Genomic DNA, 23,159 nt, shown 5'->3' on the forward strand with positions numbered 1-23,159 from the left:
GCCTGGCTGTTTCACCTGCAGACGCCATGTCGTGACGTCATGTTTCGTTAGGACGGGACCAGGTAAAACATGTGCGGTACCATTGTCGTGGCAGTGCTGCTAGCGCCACCCTGTAACAAGGGTACCCTTTTCAGATTGTTTCAAATTCTGACAGTTAAGTTAGTTGAGTTAAGGTCGATGAATGTTCGAACGAATGAAACGTTTGAAGATGGAAACGAGTATACCTATATGAATCTTTATATATGATTGTTTCGACGTAGTTGCCAGGGTGACAAGGTTTAAGTACTCGCACGGAATGTGATTACAGTCTAGCACGATCATCGCAGAGTCGATTTCGGCTGACGCGTTCTATTCAGCAAGGTCGTATTTCAATTTTGAATTACAATGAACAATGAAATATATACTTCATTCTATTACTTATATTCCGCGAAACGTGATATCCATGATATTGCGTGTTGTACATACTTTTACATATTCATTACCTTATGACAGCCTTGAAAATCTTTTGTTGCTCACCGATGACCGACATCCTGTTGAACGCGTTAATAGCCTCTTCGAGTCAAATTTCAGATAGGTATCCATCGAACAATTTGATCTTTATTCTTGCGAATAGCAAGCGGTTGGAGTATAATCATACAGGTATATACAGAGAATGATCATTCACAACTGTTTTGTGGTTGGGCATCCCTTGATACAACTTTGACAGTTGGCAAGGTGCTATCTTTTGTTCTCTAATTAACATTCCCGCAGAGGAACGACCAATTATGTTGGATAGAGGATTATTAGGGACAGACTTTAGGTGAAGAACGTCCTTGACAGTGTATCAGCGTTTCTCTTTTGGAGGGGTTGGTCGTGCTATTCCCCATTATCTTGGCGAAAGATTATGGCGGAACACGGCCCTAGCCTCCTCCCTCGAGGAGATGCCAACTATTATTCGGCCGTTTTACGATAGCCCTATAAAAATCTCATAATTAGATTTTGAAGATAATATCCTACCGCAGCCCGACCCTTAGCCGCGCCCCGGCCCGTAGCAAGGCCGAAAATTGCAAACACCAATCTCTTCTCCCCTTCTTTCTTTTTACTTCGCAGATACATTTGCAATATGCTCGACCGAGAAAAGAACAAAAGGATTTCTGGACTCGTTCTATTCATATTATTTGACTGACAGATGCTTAATTTTCATAGTCGTACCTATCTACATATGGGAGTGACCGAGACAAGTTGATACAGAGAGAAATTACCTCGACACTGCGTTTACGATACTCCATCATTTCGAATGTCGCATGTCGGGTATCCAGTGTCGGACATTTACTATCATAGAGTGTGTACTTTTCATTTTGATCGAGTTACTGTATACGGTATACCAAAATAATTTTTTTCTCTATTAACCTGCTCCTTTATCAGTTTGTCTTGTCTCTCTATCTTGCATACGAAAAAAGCAAACGTTGTACGGATTCAGTGACTCGTAATAATGCAAATGCACAATGCTGGCATGTTTGCAGTACACGTGTACTGAAAATAGTCGAAAACTCATTACCACTGGCTAGCCGATAAGGTAATGCAACGGAAGGTGGGTTGACGTCTGGATCAAATTTCGCGCGCATTTTATGCGTGCTCGCGTTTCATGTTCTATGTATATCCTTCCGTGAATAGAAGTCACATTTTCATCCTTAAATAAGTATCGATAATCTAAGACGTCCGTGTATCTTCCATTTTTTGAGTTATCACACAATGCTGAATAATTGCAGGGTTAGGAACAAACACGAATCTTTTTAAACTTTTTGCTTTTTAATTTTAAATAATGCATTCTAGTTGAAACTAACTTCACAACATTAAAATGATCTATGTTCAGATCGTGCACAATTCTAATCAACCAAGATTAGATAAACGTATAATCACGGGTACGTTTACAACATTTGCATAATGTGAATATTTTGTAAATAAAAGAGAAAATAATTTCCTGAACAAAACTTAAGATTGCTAGAGTATTCTTTTCTGCGTAAAATTTACGAATTAAGCAAATTTTTGCTACGAGTCCTTTAATCCTAATACAGTCAAGGTAAGGTTGGTATAACTCGAATCTCAATTAAAAAAAGAGCTTTATCACATCGAATTTTTCTATTAAGAGATATCTATACAATCGGAAACAATTTGAAGAAAATGGTATCAAGGGTTGATATTTCGCGAATTATGGATGTTGGAGGAAGGACGAATTTATATCGAGTCGTCATTGTAACACATAGTTATCACTATATAACGCCACGAACACAACGATTCTATGAAACGGTGTTGCAGGGGCGGAGTGAAGGATTAATCGCGCGAAATCGCATAGTCCCGTTCGTGAATTTTCAAAGACGGTGTCGGACGCGAGCTAATGGATCGGTGAACACGATTTTATCGCGAAGATCGCCGCGATGGCGTCAAAGCGGTTTTCGCGTTCATCGGGGCGCATCGTTGAGGACGCGATTCGCGGAGCGCGCATGCATTCCTCGTTGCAGCTGCAATGCGCGTGATCGCGATCCAACGGGCCGTGAGCCCGTGAGCACAGAGTTTATGCCGATGGTGGGGAATCAGTGTGGCCGCGTAGACGAAAGGGGGGAGAAAGAGTGAATGAAATAAAGAAAAAAAAAAAAGCGGTGGACCAAGCTGAATCGCGATTGGTCCAAGCTCGTGCCGCGGTCACGCCTGCCTTTATGTATGCGCCGCGCCGAGAACTCCGTTCGATGGAACGCCGACGCGCCGATATCTCCACTTTGCTTTCGATTTCGATTTCTTAGGTTCGCGTGCGTCGTTTAATGGCAGCCGACAATTCGTCGTGACGCCGCCGTTTCACACGTGTCGCCGTTCGCTCGAAATCGCATGTGCTTTACATGCATCGATTGCGTACGAGGATGAAATAATTATTTCTCGGTAGTATTGACGATATTCTTCTTTTTTTTCCTCCTTTTTTTTTTGTTAACTGAGAATACGTATCGTATTTAAAAAATCGTAAAAGCATTATTCTTAAAATTTGCATTGGTAACATGAATTTTGCGTCATTGCGCTGTTTGGATATATTTGTTTTTGCGATAACACACGGAAAATGAATTAGTGATATAGGTTATCGATGCGTTCGAATATAAAGCTGATAGCTATTTCGCTTGGTTTCGTATAAATGCTCGATGCGAAGTAACATTATAGAGGTCTTATCTCTGGTTAAAAATGAGTTGCCATTGATCATGTTAACGATGACCGGAATTAGACATAATCGATCGAGGGTCATCATATCTATTGCCATAATTTCTATTGTCATAACTTCTATTGTGAGGGGGGTGATTATATGTTGTAAATGGTATACGTATAACCTTGAGCGTGCGTCAAGTATTCTTTACCAATTGTAAGTGGTATCTATTATTATAGTAATTATACATCTTAGGTGACGTCACTCAACGTATCAAATTGTGTCCCATGTTCCGATCGTAAGAATTTCCGGATAACTGTCGAACATCGCGTTACACTTAACGACTCAAGTACTTACTTACTCTCATCCGCCTCGTTGATTGCTCGTGGATCAGCAACCACGGATATCCCTAGTTCTGTGAATGTAACTGTCAATTACACGATGTCTCGAAGAGTTCTTTAACTACATTGCCTGCTATCTGTGCGATGAGCCTTCTGCGTTCAATATACCCTTAACAGTGCAATCTGGAACGTTCCTTCTGCTACAAATTACGAGCGAACGAGGAGGAATAAAATTCTGATAGCCTCGCTTTCGTTTCTGTTCGATGAACTGTGCTTCATAAATTATCCTGGTCTTTATGGTACCAGTCGTTGGTTCGCTGGCGGACACTGAATATTCTATTAACTTTTTTGTCATCCCTTGAAACTAACTTAGCCAAGGGCACGTAAAAAAGAGTCTGTAATTTGGCGATTATTTTTCTTTGAAAATTGCATTTTGTTCTGTACATATCGTATTGGTTCAATTTTCAAACGTAGCAGCATAGTAAAATGTACTTGTAAAAAGAGCGGCAGAGAACGTGGTATACCAAGGAAAAGTGAAAGACGGTGTAAAAAGGTAGAGAACGACATCGGATCTGATTTTGGAACGGAACAGGCTGCTGTCTTTCGGGTTTGTTTGTTGTCTTCTGCCAGTCAAGTGGAACTTTCTAAGGTTAGCACCCAATTGGCTATCACACCCCATTGTGCCTTGGAGGGAAAGGTACGAGCGACCATTAGGCAAGACTTATAAGGTGGCTACTGCCACCAAGGTGGTCGTAGGGTCCTCTTAGTTGGAAAAGACCCCATGCAGGTAATGGGCCTGGCACGAGCCTACCGACTTCCCCCTGTCAGACCTGGCATGTATCGCCTGTAAAAGCACCGCTAAGGCCAAGCCGATTTCACGGAGACGAGCTTTCACAAAACTGCCGTTTCTTGCCGCGACGCGTTTTCTTACCTTCCCTTCTATGCTATATTATCCTTTTGTCGTATCGGAACAAGCGAATTATTTTAGCTGTGCGTGCTTTCGGATAATCGAGAGACTGTTAACCAGGAATAGTAGATAGGCGAATTCTTTGTCTCTTCCTTTTCTTTTTTACCGTTTCCAAGAATCATGAATAGTTTCTCTTAATTTACAATCGGTGTTCCGTTTTCCATTCTTCGAGGCAAGTTTGCGTCATATCCGGCGTGGAATGGAATATCGATCGGACTTACATTATTTTACGATCGTGAATCGCTCGTAGCGTGTCGCCGGCAAACTTGAAAAAGGGAAATCGTTCGTATTTTTGAGTATACCCCTACTCTCGGTTGGGATATTTAATTTGAGCCACCTTGTGTATCGCGCGGGGTCCTAAGTAAACGCTAACTCGATGGACTCTCGTGGATGCTCGTGCATGCCCGGCGACGAGGAAGGCGCGGAGGAAAAAGGCGAAACGGGTTTCTTCGTCGAACTCGTGCAAACATCGAGAGCCAGAGACGTGCCACGACCGACCACGAACCCTCTTGTTGACTCTTCAACTTTACTCGCGCCTTTTGCTCTCTCTTTCTCCGATGGCGCTGACGCTTCTTCGTTCTCTTGGTCCGAGTCCTCTGCTGCACGGTACACCGGTCTCCTCCAGGTCGGTCGGGTCGTCGACTTCTTACCTGGTCGCTTCGTGGAACCACGCGAGAAACGGAGAGAGACGAGTTTAATTTAATTTTGTATGTGCTCGTTGTCTGATGAAGCAACGACAGGACACGATTTCGTGGCGGTCGAACTCGTGGTGTCGCGGTTCGATCGGTCGAAAGTAGTTGGATAACGATGCCAGAGAAATCTCGAGAAACCTTCGAGAACCTCTTTGTGGAACGCCTTGGTATTCGCTTCTTAATTCAGTGGCTGCTCGAACGAATGAAATTATCGGGAGAACTCGTGTCTCGCGTGCGAGGAATCGGTATTGAAGGGGAAACGAGTTCCGCGGCAGAGGTGGTGGTTTCCGTACAAGTTGTTAGAACACAATGATTTATCGAGGAATAACTTTGGTTAATATATTTAATAGGCTAGAATAATCTGTTCCACGAGGTTGAACGTTGGCTATAGTGGAAGCGGTTTGGCAGGAGGCTGTTGCTCCTCGTCAGTATGCAACTGTGTGCACCGAGCGTAATGGTGGTTTGCGCAACCAATGCACTTTGTGCCTTAATGCACACGCACACGGCAACTCTGTCGTGCATTCGCGCCCGCGCACCGATACCGGAACGGGACTCGCATATATATATACGCGCGCGCGTTATGTGTGTGTGTGTGTATGTATGTATGTATGTATGTATGTATATGTGTGTGTGTGGCCACGAAAGAGATGCCTGACCAACTCTAGTGCCGTAACTCGCCCATTCACGTATCATTATCCGCACCGGTGCCTGGATAACGCTGTTGCAATCGGTGCAATTATATTTTTACGATCTTAGCCAAGGCTTCTATTCCGTGACTATTAATGTTCGTACGGCCACCTCGATGTTCTACGATCGGGGATCGCGCCGGTTTCTAACCTAAATACTCCGGATCTGAGAAGGCAATTGTTTCTCTCGGTTGTGTGCCGTTTTGATCGGGGTCGATCGCCTCGCCTGGGAATGGCGGCGAAATAAGAGGCATAGGAGCGCCCGCGAAATAATTTTACTAACGGTAGCTAGACGATGTTCAGTGCGTACGCGGAAATTTCTATTCCCAAAGTTTCTTCCTCGTTGGTTAAGTAAGAGCGTTTATAAGACGACTCGACGAACAGACGGATTAGGATTTTGTGATCTTTCTAGAATTTTTCAATTACCGGCGCTTTTCTATCTGACCTTAATTAAGGGCTTTATAAAATGTTTCCACGGGTTTTATTTGAACTAATAAAGAACTTTGTATCAAAGTAATGGCTTAGTTACCCATATGCTTTGTCTTATATCTTACATTTGCAAATGACTTTTATCTTACTTGTTTTAGAATAGGGTTCATGTCCTAATCCTTCTATATTAGATATAATATAGCTGAATTAGCTATATATATATAATAGCTAGGATCCTTTTATAGCTTGAAGAGGACAATTAAATTTCAGCTCTTTCTTCCGCTTTTCAAATTCGCCTTTTATGTCATAAACCGTAAAAGGTTAATTTATGGAAGCAATCGAATATTTATTTGTTTTTGATTTTATGTCTTTTAAGTGTATTTGAGTAGTGATTTGTGCTTGCCTTAAAAGTTCTAAATCGTGGCATCGTTGCTTTTTCAAGGTTCGTGCAATATTCCATAGGAAAAGGATTAAGGTCCTAAGAAAAATAGCTTTTAACATTATCTTAGAAGATTAATTTATGAAAGCAATCGAATACTAATTTGTTTTTGACTTTATGTCTTTTAAGTGTATTTGAGTAGTGATTTGTGCTTGCATTAAAAGTTCTAAATCGTGGCATGGTTGCTTTTTCAAGGTTCGTGGAATATTCCATAGGAAAAGGATTAAGGTCCTAAGAAAAATAGCTTTTAACATTATCTTAGTAGATTAATTTATGGAAGCAATCGAATACTAATTTGTTTTTGACTTTATGTCTTTTAAGTGTATTTGAGTAGTGATTTGTGCTTGCATTAAAAGTTCTAAATCGTGGCATTGTTGCTTTTTTAAGGTTCGTGGAATATTCCATAGGAAAAGGATTAAGGTCCTAAGAAAAATAGCTTTTAACATTATCTTAGAAGATCCGTTTTCTTAGAATCCATCCACAAGTTACTGTGTTTTCTCTTTTTTCCTGCGTTTTTCTCTTTTATCCTGCTCAAACAATAGAAATAATTTTGTAGAAAGTGACTGTCGCCAGGCAGGTCAGTTTGATGACTTTATAACTTCTACAAGGACAGGAAGATGGGCACTTTCTTTTTTTGCACCCGCAATGTCAGGACATTTTCATTTTCACCAGGTAACTCCGCAAAATTTATCATTTTTTTTTGTTAAGGCGTGACGGAAACAAGGTTTCGTCTTCTAATTTCAACCGGAAGACCGTGCAAGTCCTATAAATATTTATTTCCCTTCATTCCTATAAATATAAATATCCCATTGAATCAATGACTTATTTATACACCGAAGTTTCTAACTTTCATCGATCATTGAACGACACGGCTTTGAACTACATATGGTTCCAGTCATTTTCTTGCTAAAACATCTGTGATTTCTTTGTTTCTTCAATTTCGATCAGAGCTTACTTTGAATTACTTTATCCAACTCGTCGCAGGTACACCGTTGTCTATCGGAAGCAAATACAGAACGAAACCTTTCCTCGTTAGAGCTATTAACTATTAACACGTTCGCTGCTACCAGAAAACCATATGTAAGCGTATTGTCCAAAAATAGAAGTTTTAAGATTTATGAATAAAAAGACCAAATTCGTCATCCGAAATCTCCGTATCGTACAAGAAATTCCCATATTGTTCTACTATATACCTGTTAATTTTTGGTGGAAAGGTGCGTTCACAATGGCGTTCTATATTTTTCACGAAGCGAAAGTTATCGAGCGTACGTAAGCTCCAGCTGTAGCAGCGCTAAAATATCGTGCCGCATCCACCGGTATTTACCGTTGACGCTTTTGTAATAATTATCCATGCAGAGCGTGCAGCTGCGGCCAAAGTACCTCGTAGCTGGGACGACCGAGAGCGTGTTATTATCGATATTTATTACCGTCAATTGATTTTACTAAGCAGAGATATAATAATCGGGTATTGCGGTTACTGCGTACGAACGAATCACGCTCGCAGGATTTTGCATCGTTTCAAACTATGCACTTTACGCACGCCCTACTTTCGTTTTAATAAATCCGTGGATCGTGCCGCTGGTAACGCTGGCTTTGATGTCTTCCGTAATGGGATATAGTCCCTCGGAGGATTACGTACAAGTGTATCTCTGGCCGTTTCTTTTCCATTCGAATGAGGACATACCGTTTCGCCTTCGCGACGACTTTAGTTTCGCGCCTTCCTCGTCGTTAATTACGCCGTTTCTATCGGCGATATTTTGTTGCCTCGTCTGATCGTCGAAAATAACCACGTTTTACGACCCTACCGATCCCTGCAGCAATTTTCTCGAAAAACTTGCGATAATTTACTATTTGATTGTCGGCAATTAAAACGGCGAAGGAAGTACGGTTGGAAAAAGTTCTGTTAAAAACATTGCAATATCGCTAGAAATCGTAACAGAACGATAAGAAAACACCCAAGTTATGGGGGAAGTAGCATCGGAGGACTGCAAGTTTGGGGTTCCGTTAGGAACATCCGTTGAGATCTAGGATTCGGGGAGGAAAGGAAGAGTTGGTTGGTTGCTGTAGCCAACACGGCGTACCAAATAACAGCCTCGGGAATCCAAGGACAAACAGCAGTTTCCCTTCGGATGGACCTGAGGATCCCAGACAGGGACGGCTCCTAGATGGACAACGACGATATCGACAGTCATTGTGTATTGAGAACCTTGGTATTTCTTTGGAATTATCGATCGAGAGAGACCCTCCCTCTGGGGGGTCTTAAGACAGCCCTGGACCCTGTTACTTGTCTCTTGTAGAAACCTCGACCTCGTCGTTTCCTTCCTGGGCACAATCTTCGTCGTGTTGCGGAATTTCGTTTCTACTACCGCCCAATTAGAAAATAAACGTCGATTTTATTGATTTATGCTCCAAGTACTGTAAACATAACCGTGGACAATGAAAAAGATGGTATATGGTATAACAATATTTGGCGGGTAATCTATGGCCTAGCTAGTCTATAGTAATGGAAAGAGACACGAAAACATGATGGATTAGAATTCGTTTGCGTATTTACATAAGATATCCGAGGAAAAGATGAGAATCACTGGAGCTTGAGTTGTATCTAGCAAAAGGGACATTGGAGGGTAGGCCGCACGTGCCGACCGTATGTTTCGGGACGAGAAGGTTTTAGAAAAGAACCTTTCAATTTCCGTTCTCGTAGATCTTAGCCTGCCGTTAATGCATGAAATTCAGATGCTACCGTTGACTGGATCGTCTTACGTCGCAAGAATGTGAATTTATGCGGCTGCTGCCCTTGCACCGTAACGCTTATTGTTACGCAATTCCTCTGCCATAAATATCTTTCTTCGAACGTGATCATTACGTTGTTACACACTTTTCGTTTTGATTCGACTTTCATCGGACGTAACAGTTGGCCAGCAAATTTTTTTAACGCAACTAACGGAGCAATAACGTTTTCGCGTTAATTCTCTGCCGTATTTATAGAAGATCCTTGAAGGCTGTCGTGGCGATAACGTGGCTGGATTTTACTTGGTAATTTTTCACGCGCGTCAGTGAAAATCACGTAGCCGACTATTTTTCTTTTTCTCCTTCTTCTTCTCTTTTTTTTTCCTTTTTTCTTTTTCGTTCGCCGCATGGTCGGTTGGGCCGCGCAACAATTCCAACAATCGTAGAACGGTATACACGCGGTCGCATTGTACGGGTAGTCGCCGTTTGTTCGTTTGCGGCAGCGATTGCATTCTGCCAGCCGAGGCATCATTGTCGCCCGCGGAATACAATTAGCAGTAAATTAGCATACGCCATCGGGGCCGATAATAAAATCCTGCATATTATAACGATTGCATCGGATCTCACAATGCCGTTGTCGACCACAAATTATTAATTTAATGGCTGAGAGCCGGCTTGTGCTACTCGAACGCGGAGTGAGGGAATTACGACTCGGGAAACACGCCGTCATCCGATGGAAATTCTCTCGTGTGCCACGCGGCGAAACAATGCAAGTAAAAAGAAAACAGCCGTCCGCGTGACAACTTTAACATTGTAACAATTGCGCTGCAATCTTCGTTCGACCGGTTCTTCTTTGAAATCGCACGCGTTTCCGGACATTTGCATAAACTCGAGTGAGAGAGATGACGTTTCTCGTTAAAGACACACCTGTTGTGCGCTACTCTCTCGTAGATAGATAACGTCTGCTTGCGTGAAATATTCCAATGGAATAGAAACTTCAATTTTCTCCACGAAGATAATCAGGGTTAAGCCGGGGAAAGTTACCAGACACCAAATGGGACTGAAACCACCGTTCGTGGAAGGGTAATGGTGTTTTAATAAGAATGTTGGGGGTCGTGGAAAGGATCCACGCTGGTCTCTACGTTACAAAAAGGGAAGATAAACACGTAAAGATGGAGAAGGCTGGTGGATGTTTCCGAACGAAAGAGAAGAGAGGGAGATATTTCGGAGGTTATGCTTGGGGCCCGTGTCGCGCCATCAAACTTCGAAACGGAGGTTCGCCTCTTGACGTCTGGCGCGAGTTGCATTCGCTCGTAAAGGCGTCTCGTAACTCGAGGCGTTATAGACATCGTCGGGGGTATATAAACGTCTCATCCTATGTACTTACTGACCGTTCTCTTTCTCTCTCTCTCTGTCTCTTTCTTTCTTTCTCGACCGGTGCACGTTGCTTATATACCATCTACGTATGGTACATACCACCGATACACAGACCGGGGCACGTCCTCGCGTTGAATACGCGAACGCGCTATCCGCAGAATGCACATAACGGGCTCATAACTCGGAAGACACTTCTTTGTAGTGGCGTGCCACTCACGTATACCGTATCGACATTATCAACGGATAGCCCGGACACGTCGGCCGCTTCTTACGCGGTCGAAACGTCGTATTACGGAATGCAGCTGTATAACGTATATATGTACTTGGTAGCGCGAAAAACGTTACGGCTATCGCGAGCTTGGAAACTACTCGGGGCAGTAATGGCGCGCCGCGTAATTGCCAGGGATTTAGTTGCGAGAGGGTTAAACGCCGCGAGTTGTTGAGATGTCTTCGAAACCACGCGAACCGGCCGCTCGCTGAATTACGAATATTATCGGCCGGAGGATTTCATGGATCTCTACCGTTTTTACTAAGCTGTTTTATCGTCGTTACGAATATCGATGTTGCATGGATAGACAGTCACGTTTGCAAGAAGGGCAACTAGGTAGCAGCGATGCATTTCACCTTAAACGATGTTTCGTTCGCGTGCAGCTTTGATGCTGCTGTTGCAGAAACACCAGAGGGCTTATTTTTCTGCGAACGCTAGTTCCTCGTTTTTTTAATCCGTCCGTTTTGCTTGCAGATTCGTTTGGTAGGTTTTTCTTATGGGAATAATACTCTGATATCGTCGAGTGTAATTTTTTCTGGATCGTTACGAAGGTTGTTGGAAGGTTTGCAGCGTAGGATCGAACCTAGTCGAAATACCACGAGGGAAATAAAGGATCTAGACGATCAAGGAGAACGGTAGAGACGGATGAGAGGGCTGGGTAGGAAGAGCCGGCAAATGACTGCGAATATATCGCTGGAGCGTTTCGCATCGTGCTGCCCCGAGGATACGCGGCAGTTGAGTATTCGTTCTACAGACAACGTTAAGGATTTCAAAGCGATCGAATGCATTCGTAATTGCTCTTCCTATCTTAAAGCCATTCCTTTCCTTCCGTTTTTGTTTGCTCTCGGAAGCGTGAAAAATCAGGTTCAACGATAGTAACGTGCCTGGACGTTAAATAGCTGCCGAAGAACGCCGGTGTGTTATTAAACAATTGCGTTGGAATCGCTGAACATGACCCAAGCTAGATTCGATACCGGCGTAAATAATATAAATCTTCGTGACCGTTCTCTCCTCCGCCGTATCATCATTCTCGGAAGTAAAGTGCAATCTTGGAAACATCTTGTAATATATTTTAACCCGGAGGGCGTTCATCCCAACGCTGCATTTCGCTCTGGTCTCGCTATACGCGAACAGGCACCGTTCACGCGGCCCGATACGGGAGTTCCGTGACTCACGAGGCTGGTTTCACTGGAAGCTAGCGCGAGAGATATCCAAGATGGAACTCTGACTCGTGGTGGAATGAAAAGAGGCAAGATTGGAAGGGAATCTCGGAGCAAGAAGGGACAGGAGCGAGCGAGATCGTTTTGAATATATCGCTCGGGGGCTGTCGAATCGCGCCGCCCTGTCGACTTCAGGCCGAATCCGTTGCACGCCGGCAGGATTCAAGATTCGAGCGCGGATTGGAGGAATCCACTCCTCCGGTCTGATTCTCCACGCTCGCTTCTCCAGCTTCGTGTCCTCTTTCCTTCTCCTGCCGTCTTTCCCAGAAGCAGGACATCCAGCCAAGAGGAACAAAAGTTCGCCCCGTAAAAGATCGGCGTAATCGTTATAATTAGAGATCGTAAAGCGTCGAAGAGGGCCGCTCGCGCTTCGATGAGAAAGCAAGAGGGAGGAAGAGAATGAGAGAGAGCGAGAGAGAAAATGAAGCGGTAAGTAAAAGAGCAAAGGAGAAAGACGAAGAACGTTGCAACGCGCCACTCCGAAGAAACTTTGTTCAAACTTTGATAACTATAATTTCGATACGATACCGAGCAGACACTCTCAAAGTAAATTCAAAGCCGATCGTCGAGATTTTAAGAGTGGACGAAACGAGCGAAGGTATCTTGGCTACCTCGTCGTCTAACGATACAACTTTTCGTCCGAGACCCAGTCCGCACCCCGGGACACCTGTGCAGAAAGTATATAAGGTCTATAACCACAAGCGTTTAATGCACGCTCGCAGACAACGCGGGACTACACGAATTTTATAGGCTGTTCAGGGTTTCGGCTTAATAGCCGAATTCCACGTGCACACACGGCCACTCGTCAGCCACGCCGTTTCTGCAGCGGAAATTGTAAGCGCTCCTATGGCATCGTCCCACGATTTTTAACCCTCTATTGTTTCTTCGTAGTTCTCTTCCTGCCTTACTTCTTAACTTTCTTCATATTTTTCTTCATAGTCTTAACGATTTCAATTGCATCACCGTTTCCTTTACCTTCGTGATGTTTTGTAAATGCACGTAATAATTTGACATATTGACATCGATAAAAATTATATGAAACAGAATGACACACTTGACTATATTGCATCGTAGAAGCAATAAAACCGAATACAAATATTCATATATCTGTCAGCCAATGGCACGGTTGTTTCGGAGCAGATGCTTCTGTCTAACTATCCGAACAGCTCCGCGTGGAATCAAGGAAAAGAGAGAGGAACGAAGAAAATCGTCGATCTTCCATCGGAACGTGAAAGTTTTTCGACCATCGTGAAACAGACCGAGCAGCTTTAAAGGCGCAATTTGTCTAAAGGAAAGCCGACAATTAATATAATTACGCGTTCAATAAGAATTACCATACGCCTAGAAGGGTGGCCGCGTAGTCCAGCTGCGCCTTTTTTCTTAGCCTCTTCACGATCGTGATTTTTTGCGATCTCGGTTAGATCGTAAACCAAGAGAAAAGAATCCACCGGCTTGTCGAAAGATGCGAGCGAAGGGATGGTCTTCGTCTTTCAGAGAATAGTCGTGTCGTTTCTGCTTGCTTCGGTATTATTTTCTAACAGCACGTCTCGCGTCTTAGCGTTCGCAAGTAGTACCTGCCACCGTGGGTCGATCGTTCAGCGTAGTGTATTGCTAAATTTACGATAGTAGATTCTCTGGGCGGCGGATATGAAAACTTGTGGCCTATCGCGTTCAGCGGCGCGCATCGCGTTGCAATCGTTAGTCGGGCTGAGCTCGTATAAAGCTGCATATCAGCTTAAGGGGTAAAGCTAACTCGATTAGTCGCATTATTGGTATCGGATAATATGCAGCGCAGGGGTTCCTGCGCTACCGGGGCATATTAGTAACAGAATCCGTACAACGCTGCCCCGTTTGATATTACCTACCTTACCGCGAGCAAGACGGGTGTGTTGCGTTTTCTTACCGAGCACACGATCGACCGCTCTACCGTCTCGTATAAGTACTTACTCTTATACACTAATGCACAAAAGTATCCGGAAATATCGACCGATTCGTAACAACAGTATTGTGAACTTTGCCAAAGCGTACAATTGTGCCATGAATTAGTCTTAGAAGCAACACGTACTACCATCTTATGGGATCATCAAGTTATAAGTCTAAATTATTTGTACAAAAATATAGCGATAATGTATCTTATTATTTCTTGTATATACTACTATGTTTATACATTTGCCATTTATATTGGCGATTTAATAGCAAAATTATAGACAATAAAATGATATATCGATATATCTTTTACAAGCGTATCTTCGTAAATATTGTTTGTATTTTGTATGTTGCGTGAATCGAAAACTTCAGGATGGCTATATAGCCACGAGATGCAATGTCTCGTTACTGTGTCTCTTAATAAAAAATTAATTTAAATTCTTTTGTACGCATAAAAATTAGTGCTTCGAATGATTAATTCATCATTCAATTTGTACACTAGAGTCAAATTTAAATACTGTCCCTACAAATCGATCAAAGTAAGTTTCTGGATACTTATGAATGGTAGTGTACTTACATCCTCCAGTATCGTACACGTACGCGTCTATACGTATACCTCGTAAATCGAACGTTTACGCCCGGAGAAACGTATTGCCAGCATCCAGACGTCTCGGAAAAAATATCATCCTTGTAAACTGTTCTCGTCGTGGCTTTTATTCGCCGCTCCGATGCCTGACAAATTTCTACCATTAAGACCGTCCCACCTACTCGGTCGGTCGGCGATTTTTATTTGTTCGACCGTGCTCTTAAAATATTCCTAGCTTAAGAGAATTAAACGTTACAACGGTGGACGGTGGACGAGATATCTATCGAGAAACGGACAGAAAGAGAGAGAGAGAGAGAGAGAGAGAGATTTCTTTTTAAAAATAGAATCTTTCCTCGAGATCATCGAAGAAGACGAAACACCACGTGTGGCTGCACCCGGGGACAGGATCAACTTCGAAATGGTTTATTTCCGGCGGATGTGGGAAGAGGGACGCGTCCCTACGCCTTCTTCTTCGATTTCTTAAACTTTCGTAGTCATCGATGAATTTCAAGAGTTCGATAATCGTTCTTTTCGTTGAATTCGAGGGTGCGTGTATCTCGCACGTACGTGGTTATATCGGGGAAGAACGTGTTCCTTTATGTTAGCTATCGTCGTGGTCCGGAACGAGCGAGAAGGATGCCGCACTCAAGAGGGCACACGCAAACGATCTGCACGCAGTCAGCTGAAGGTGTGTACAGTGGTTCATGAGAGTATTTGAACACTGATCGCTAGACTGCAAATGCAATTCGATACGTTCATAAGAATAATTGGAGAAATGAAATCAAAAATGAAATTTGTTCCGTTTATTAAAGTCTGTGCTAAACATCTTGTAATTTCTATATATATTTTCACATTTATTTGAAATTTGATCGGCACGATCATGATAGACGGGTTTAATTAAGGTGTCAATGAAATTTCGAAACGTTTCGTATAACACACGTGGATAATACGTTCATAAAAGATGGCTACAAGTGTTCGAATACTTTCGCGAGCCACGGTATATACAGCGAGGTCGCGTGCTGACACCGACAACTTCCCTAACGCGCAGACCTTAAGTCTGTGGCGAGAAGCCCCGTGTTTACGGTATCCCGTTTCTTTCTCGTTTACCGTCTTCGCGCCCTATACGCGAATTTGTTGTGTGCGCCGCGTCACCACCCATCAACCAACCCTTCGTTTGCTTCTACTCGTGCATCTTCATCTTCATCTTCATCTTCGTCCTTATCGGCCAGGCAATCGCGATCACAACCAATTCGCTCGACCTTCCAACGGATAGAGTTCGTCAATTTAGTCTCGTTACTTTCGTGATTTATCTCGCGTTCGTGGTAACCGATGTTTGCGAGGTTCGAGCGTATTCGTCGTGTTTGATCAGTCTCGAAGAAAGGGAACTGGGTTTACGAACGATGGCTAATTGCTCTTTATACGCTACCTCGTGATTTTATGGCAGAGCAGCACACAATTGAAAAGAGCGTGGAAACTGAGCAGTTCGCTCGAGGTTCCAACTTGTTTACCTACAAATTTGTTTCGCTGGCTCGGCGACCAATTTTCAAAGAGAACCGCACGCATGTGTATGCACGCTCCTGGCACGAGTCTCGAGAATAAGCTTCAGTTGTTCCATGAATACCTTCTAATATGATAGAATATTAATTGAATTCGATAATGAAAAGAGACTTTAGCTTCGTTAGTACGTGGCGAGTCGGGATTTGTCTGGTTTCGTTTGGTTTCTTCTTGGTTCGAGGGGAACTTCGGCTCCAGAGATATTCTACGATACACAATTAGCACGAATACGCAAATAGCAAGCTTTTTATTTCCATGAAATCCATAACCAGAAGACGGTAGCTGTGTACATTCGCGCCATTCGATACGAACGGAACGTCCAGGAAACGGGTTTTCTCAAATTTCGTTTGTGAGAAGAACGGCTCCAATGACCGACACAACCATGTCGTGATCGTCAAATGTGTGTTATCGCAGGTAGAGCCAGTCCAGGCTAACATATTTCAAAATCGTCATGAGCAAAAATGTATGTCACGTGTTCACCAGAATATTTCCTAGTAATGCAAAGGACATTCGTTGGTTAATAGCGTGTACGTCCAATAAATCGTCCATTAAATTATCGCGTTTCTTGTGGTCTCTCTAAAGAGAAATCGAATAATTCCAAAACTAATTCTTTCGTTAGATGAAGATCGATCTTGTATCGGCAAGCTTATTAAGATACGCTTTTTAATGCGTGAAAAGGCAACGGAGAAAGCTATTCAAGAAATCATTTTACAGTTGGCTTCGTTCTTAGTAGGTCAGTTATAACGCAGAATTTATACCATTACCACGATCGAATTGCCACTGATAGTGGGAAAAAGGAAGAACAAAAATATATCGATATCCTATTCGACGAGAATGTTAGATAGGATGTATAAACCTTATTTTATTTCATATGATCGTACTAGTAACAAATTGAAGTACCGTCGAACGATAACCTGTTCCATATTTCAAGAAAATATCGCTTAAATCCGAGGTCGCTGGACTCGATTATACTCTTGGAATACTTCCATCGTTAAAGTAGAAACAGCCAGAGCGCATCTGTCTACGTAAATATGGTTACGCGATGCTGTTTGACATAGCAACGTCAACAACACCCTGGAAGCTTTTACAGGCCAATATGTCACCTCCCTCTCGCTTTCTCACGTATCTCGTCGCGCTGAACGAAACAGAGTTTACGGACTCGCAGCGACCGCGCACTTTATTATAAACACACCTTTACGCGGCCGCCACTTCTCTAAGCCGCCTTTAAGCTTCGTAGACTGGTGGGACCACCTCGGTAGCAGTTCCACAACATCGATTCAACGCGTTACGTCGCGATTTATGCACGGTGTTGCGTTTCATTCGATTTATTCGTACTAAACCGCCCGCGAAACTACTTCTTAGCGGGATCGTATACTTTCTGCGTGTGGACGCGTCAAACATACAAATTTAATCCTTTGCATTCGATAGAGAATAAAATTCGATACTCGAGACATCGAGAGGAGAATCGAATTTACATTAATTCTTAAGATGTAATCGAGAATCGTAATCTTAAATTATAATCGAGAATCGTATAATCTTAAATTATAATTGAGAATCGTAATCTAAAATTATAATCGAGAAAAATGAAGCAAAATGGAATGTCAGGTCCGCTTCGACGTACGACCACAAAAAGTTAATGGATCGAAGATCCTCTTGCTGCAAATTCAATAACTCGCCGATCCAGTTCAATGGAATATCGAAGTTCTATAGAAATTCATGCATCGCATGTTCTGTGTGGAGAACGCAGTTGAATCGATACAACCTTCCTGCAAAATCGATGTTACCGCGTGCAATAATGTATTGGCAATAATTTCTCGGAGGCATATTTGATATTCAAGCCGCGATGAATATTCTCTCACGGAATAAACGGAAGGTTAAAGAAGCATATAAAGTTATTCCACGAATTTGATCGGGACATTGCGTGACTGCAGATGTTCCTGAAAAGGTTGGTATAGTAGGCAGTATATAATAAGCCGTACACGAGGATCATCTTTGATCTCGTGTTTAGGTTATAGCGTCCTCGATAATTGGATTAATTAGCGCTTTTTGTCGAGGCAATCCCTGTAATCTATCGAAGAGGTTCTTCTCGAAACGACTCGCCTTCGAAGGGATCAAACTGGTATCGAGTATCGATTCACGTGGGAAGTTGCCCTTTTTGCATCGAAACCTACGAACCAAGAATTTCCTCGCGAAAATTATAATATCGTTTAATTATTTATCGACCGATTGGCATATATGACAGCACATTACGGCTGTTTCTTATTAACAGATTATCTATTAAGCTTTGCATATGCCTGAATGTGTCAAGGTTTTTCATACTAACATCGACTCTAAAAGACTCTATATATTATGATATATATCCTATAGAACATACGAGAGATAAGATTATTATTTCAAAATACTTATTTTCTAAGAGTAAAATTAAATAGAGTAGAAAATAGTAATCTTGCTTGAGAGAAGATGAAACGCAGGAACGGTTAGGCGGGAAAAATTAGTATGCTAATGGCTTTCTATCTGGATATATTTAATAGACGTTTAAAGAATAGGGAATTTTCCACAGTTATATAAAAGAACTGTATCCATTTTGCATTCCTGAATAGCAATCTTCCGACTATTCTCACGAAAGCACTCTCAGCAAGCAGTCGTAGTAAGCATCTTGAGAAGAAACTATAACGCTAGTGCTAGTTGTACAAGGCACTCGTATACCCACCCTCGAGTTCAGCGTTCAATTGTAGAAATAGATCGTAAGATTTTTTCCAAACCGATAATCGCGATAGTCTCTCAAATGGATGAACATCTTTGGTCGATATCCCGAACAGTGGATAATCAGTACGAGAATGCAAGGCGAAAATTCGTCCGCCCGAGTAGACGTTTCTCGCCTCCCCCAGAAGCCGGAGAATGATTTTCTTCCAACTTCGTACGCAATCCCATATATGCGAGCGACGATTGTATTATCCCAGTAGTTAATGCTATTTCGCGAGGTGAGTTTGACGAGTTTACGACGCGATTCTACGAGGGTACAAAACGGATGGACGGACGGTTCGCGACCGACCGTCCCGTCGCCCTCTCGCAGCTCCGCCATTCTTGATTTATGCTCGACGTTACCTTTGCCAACGGATTTACATCCTGATATTTATTATTCGCAATATTATCGCGCGCGCCTTTATTGCGTTAGTCGAAAAGCTTCGAACGCCAACTTTGCCATCCGAGAACAGCTCCTCCCAGCCTTCTTTTTCTCCCCTTTCGTTCAACTGTGTGTCTCGCGTTAGCGATGCCTGTGGCCGTGTCACGTTCGACGCGATCTTTCGAAACGCGTACCACCTTTTATCTTTAGCCTCGTCTTAAATGGCACATCGGTCTCGTAAAAATCACGATTACTCTCTAACCAGCGAGAAACGATAGCTTCCAATTATACACCCTTGTATTTCGCACGCCATTGTCAAAGACATTAGCCTGACACAACCGACCCTATGGTGCGAACTTCTTCCTTTCACTGCGTGTGCGCTTCGTACGTTCAACGGTCTTTTCCTTTTTGAACGCTGGGTACTTGGCAGATCGAAGATCACATCGATGTAAGCCAATGATTAATTAAATTAAAAGTTTACTTTTTCCTACGATAGGTTTTCATGACTTAAAGGAGAGGATCAATTTTCTACGATAATCAATGGAAAACGCTATTCCATGGTAATTAGTAGCGGATGGATTTACACTATGATTTTCAATCCGCTTGTCGAAGCTCCGAATTAAGAAGAGAAATAATTTCAAACAACCCTTACGCACAGCCTCATATGCTGTAATTTGAAGACGTCCTTTACATCGATATAATAAACGTAGTTAGCCTAGGTGAAGCTCGAGGCGTTTTCACTGAAAATTCTTCGGTATCAGAGCCCGCCTTCCGCGAAGGAAGGCCAGACCCGTGCGAAATAGTTGTTTTGTCGAAGCTCGTGTATCATTAAATTAACGTTAAATGAACGGTTATGCGGAGGCGTAATTTCGACCAGGCTGAAGTTCCGTGTATATCCGAGCAACCGGTAAGCCTGGACCGATTATTCATTCAAGCAACCAAAAGAGCCACTGTCGGCTCCCGTTCCTTCCAACGGACACGCGATCGCCTATCGTCATCGTCGCGTCGATCCTCCTTTTGCTTCCCAGTGACCTTGCATCACGCTAACCACCTCGTACCGTGATCTTTCTAGTGTCTTTCGATCCAGCACAAGTATCTAGTCACCCTGTTATCGAAGATATAGCATTTCCATTGATCATTTTCACGCAAACTTATCCGATTAATGGATGTTAATTACTTGACACATACATAGCTTGTGATATATTTTTTTAAATAATGTAGCTTCCCATCTTTATGGATTTGTGGCGGCACTCGACAAACCAAATACCATCACTCGACACTAACTAGTGTCGGACAACGGCGACGCAGTGGTTAGCGCCTTAGATTACGATCGTTCGGTTACCCGGGTTTGAATCCCGGCGACCGGAGTCCGATTTTTCTTCTACACAACTAAATTAGGAGGAAAATCAGCAGTACTCCAGCAGCGACATCCATAGCCCCTAGCGACAATTACTTTGGACGAGGACCAGCGACAGTCATCACGGAGTTGGTACACCTCAGATTCAACCTATAGCTACGTCTCATAAAAAATATCATATGCCTACCGAGTATGTAAATAATAATTTAGGAGGAAATATTTTACTAATTTTTCCTCGTGAAGTTAAATATCTTTTATATAAGATATTCGTTCGAATTTTTGGCAATGCGGTTAGAGAAATCAGTTTCGTACCAAGCACATCAGAAATGAAAATAATTCTACGTAACAATGAGTGTTTCTAACAGATAATTAACCCGATACTAGGCGAAAGGCTTAAATAACTTTTATAAAACGATTAATTACCTGTTGGTAGATTCGTCGATGGTTCTACACGAAAATTATAGAAATTATAGAAAAGTACAAATTAGAAGATTATGAAAATATCAACGATGGACCCATTCTATTGCGGGAGCTGTACACTCGTTAAATTTATTACCATCAGAAGAGTTGTGCAACTTCCGTGATCGATCGTGAGATACGCGTTTCAATCGGTCGTAAATAACGCGTGCATTCTGCCTGAAAATGTTTTTTCGTTCCAAATCGTCGATCGCAGCGCAAGGAAATTGAAGGTGGTGAACATCTATTAAAATACATCTGTCGCTGAATCGATCGATAAACGTTAACGACACGGAAACCACTCGTTCTTCCGGAATCGTATTGCAATTGAAAGTTAACCGCACCGGTTAATTTGCAATTTTTTCCACAAAATTACGAGCCTCGTCGTGTTCTTTCCTTGATTACAACACGCTATACAAGAGGCAGCTATGTCAAATTGAAGCGAACGTAGAACGATTTCGAAGCACTTGGTAGTAGATAAGCAAATGAGTAGGCACGCGCTTCTGTTCTAACGCTACCACGCTCCAAGGTCAAGGCTGTTTCTTTCCAAGAGCATCTGGTATAATCTCGTGCTGCGGTTCTTCTCGAAAAACTCATAGGATGACTGCGTTGGGTATGTTTGGAGATACAGTCCCGGCGATAAATAAACTCTCGATGCGTTCGTAGTCATCGACTCGAATCGAAGGTAGAGAAAAACTTGGAGAAACAGGATAAATTAGTGTTATTTCAGTCGTCTAAGCTTCTCTACAGCTTAATATTCAATCCAGAATTTTGTATAGAATTATCAAGCTTGTCGTGTATTAAAAAGACACTATTGGCTTCTAGTATAATGGGGAAAGTATAGGAGGATGTCGTGTTTTATTTCGGCAAGAACAAATTCGAAAAATAGAGAAACGATTTGGATTATTTGAGTCCGTAAGCAGGCATTATGTAAGAGTTAGTAATAAAATAAACAATAAAATAACTTGTAGAAAATTATATACACGTGCTACTGATTTATGATAATTACAATCACGAATACTAGCATCGGTTGAATAAACTTTTCACCCTTTGGATACAAGTTATACCTATCTTTGTTAGAGAATTATGGCTGTCAATGTACAATGCACAATGTGCATATATTTCATCGATATATTTCATCGTTTATTACGTCTAACCAACAACGAATCGAATAGCCTATTTTCAAACGTAGGTCTCGTAAAAATTCTTCACAACCGAGTTTAATGATTAGCCGAATCCAAATATTACACCGACTCAAATAACTCTACATTATCGTCCAGTTACGAATTGAAAATCTAGTTAAGCGGCCGGGTAGTAATCTCGCGACTGCCTCCGAAAATGTTTTCCGGTGAGTCGAGTGGAAAATGTTGCCTGTCGACGATGTTCTTCTTATCGGAGAATGTGTCTCAGATAAACGGAAAAAATTACAGCGGGAACACTTAAGAACCGGACAGCCGGTCTTACGTATCTCTTTCTTTCCTCGTGGACTTTCGGTTTCTACTCTTGAAAGTGTAATCGAGAGAATTCAACGTGCGTCCTTTTTTTCTTCGTTCAAGGTCTCGTATCAAAGAACACGCGTTCAAGTTGTTGCAGAGATTTAATAAATTGTTTAATAAAATGTTCTCTTGTCAAGCGCCAAGCCCTGATTTCGACGTTGAATCCCAGAGCAAGAGCATGGATATAGGCCTCGTGGGTGTTCGTTAAAAATTCCTCCGATATCCGATGTCGTTGGCATTATTTCAGAACGCTCGTCGTCCTGGTCGTCTTGGGGTCGCCACGGCAATCGATCTTACTTTCCGCCCGACAGCATTTTTATTTTATTTTCGTGCCGATGATAAATGCGCAGATTA

General features: G+C 42.5%; 1 protein-coding gene across 9 annotated transcripts in view; it reads left to right on the top strand.

Moving 5' to 3' along the window:
* Positions 1-23,159, top strand: part of LOC100645822 (protein dead ringer homolog) — a 137,325-nt gene that overhangs the window by 5,190 nt on the left and 108,976 nt on the right. Inside the window, exon 1 of one of the 9 annotated variants that reach the window (XM_048410488.1) lies at positions 12,691-12,735. The exons of the other annotated variants lie outside the window; for them this stretch is intronic. Within the exon in view, the coding sequence (XP_048266445.1) occupies positions 12,706-12,735 (30 nt within the window). The 5' untranslated portion in view covers positions 12,691-12,705. Of the gene's footprint in view, positions 1-12,690; positions 12,736-23,159 lie in introns of those variants that run through there. 9 annotated transcript variants of the gene reach the window in all.

This window comes from Bombus terrestris, chromosome 2 (genome assembly GCF_910591885.1).
Source record: "Bombus terrestris chromosome 2, iyBomTerr1.2, whole genome shotgun sequence".
NCBI lineage: Eukaryota > Metazoa > Arthropoda > Insecta > Hymenoptera > Apidae > Bombus > Bombus terrestris.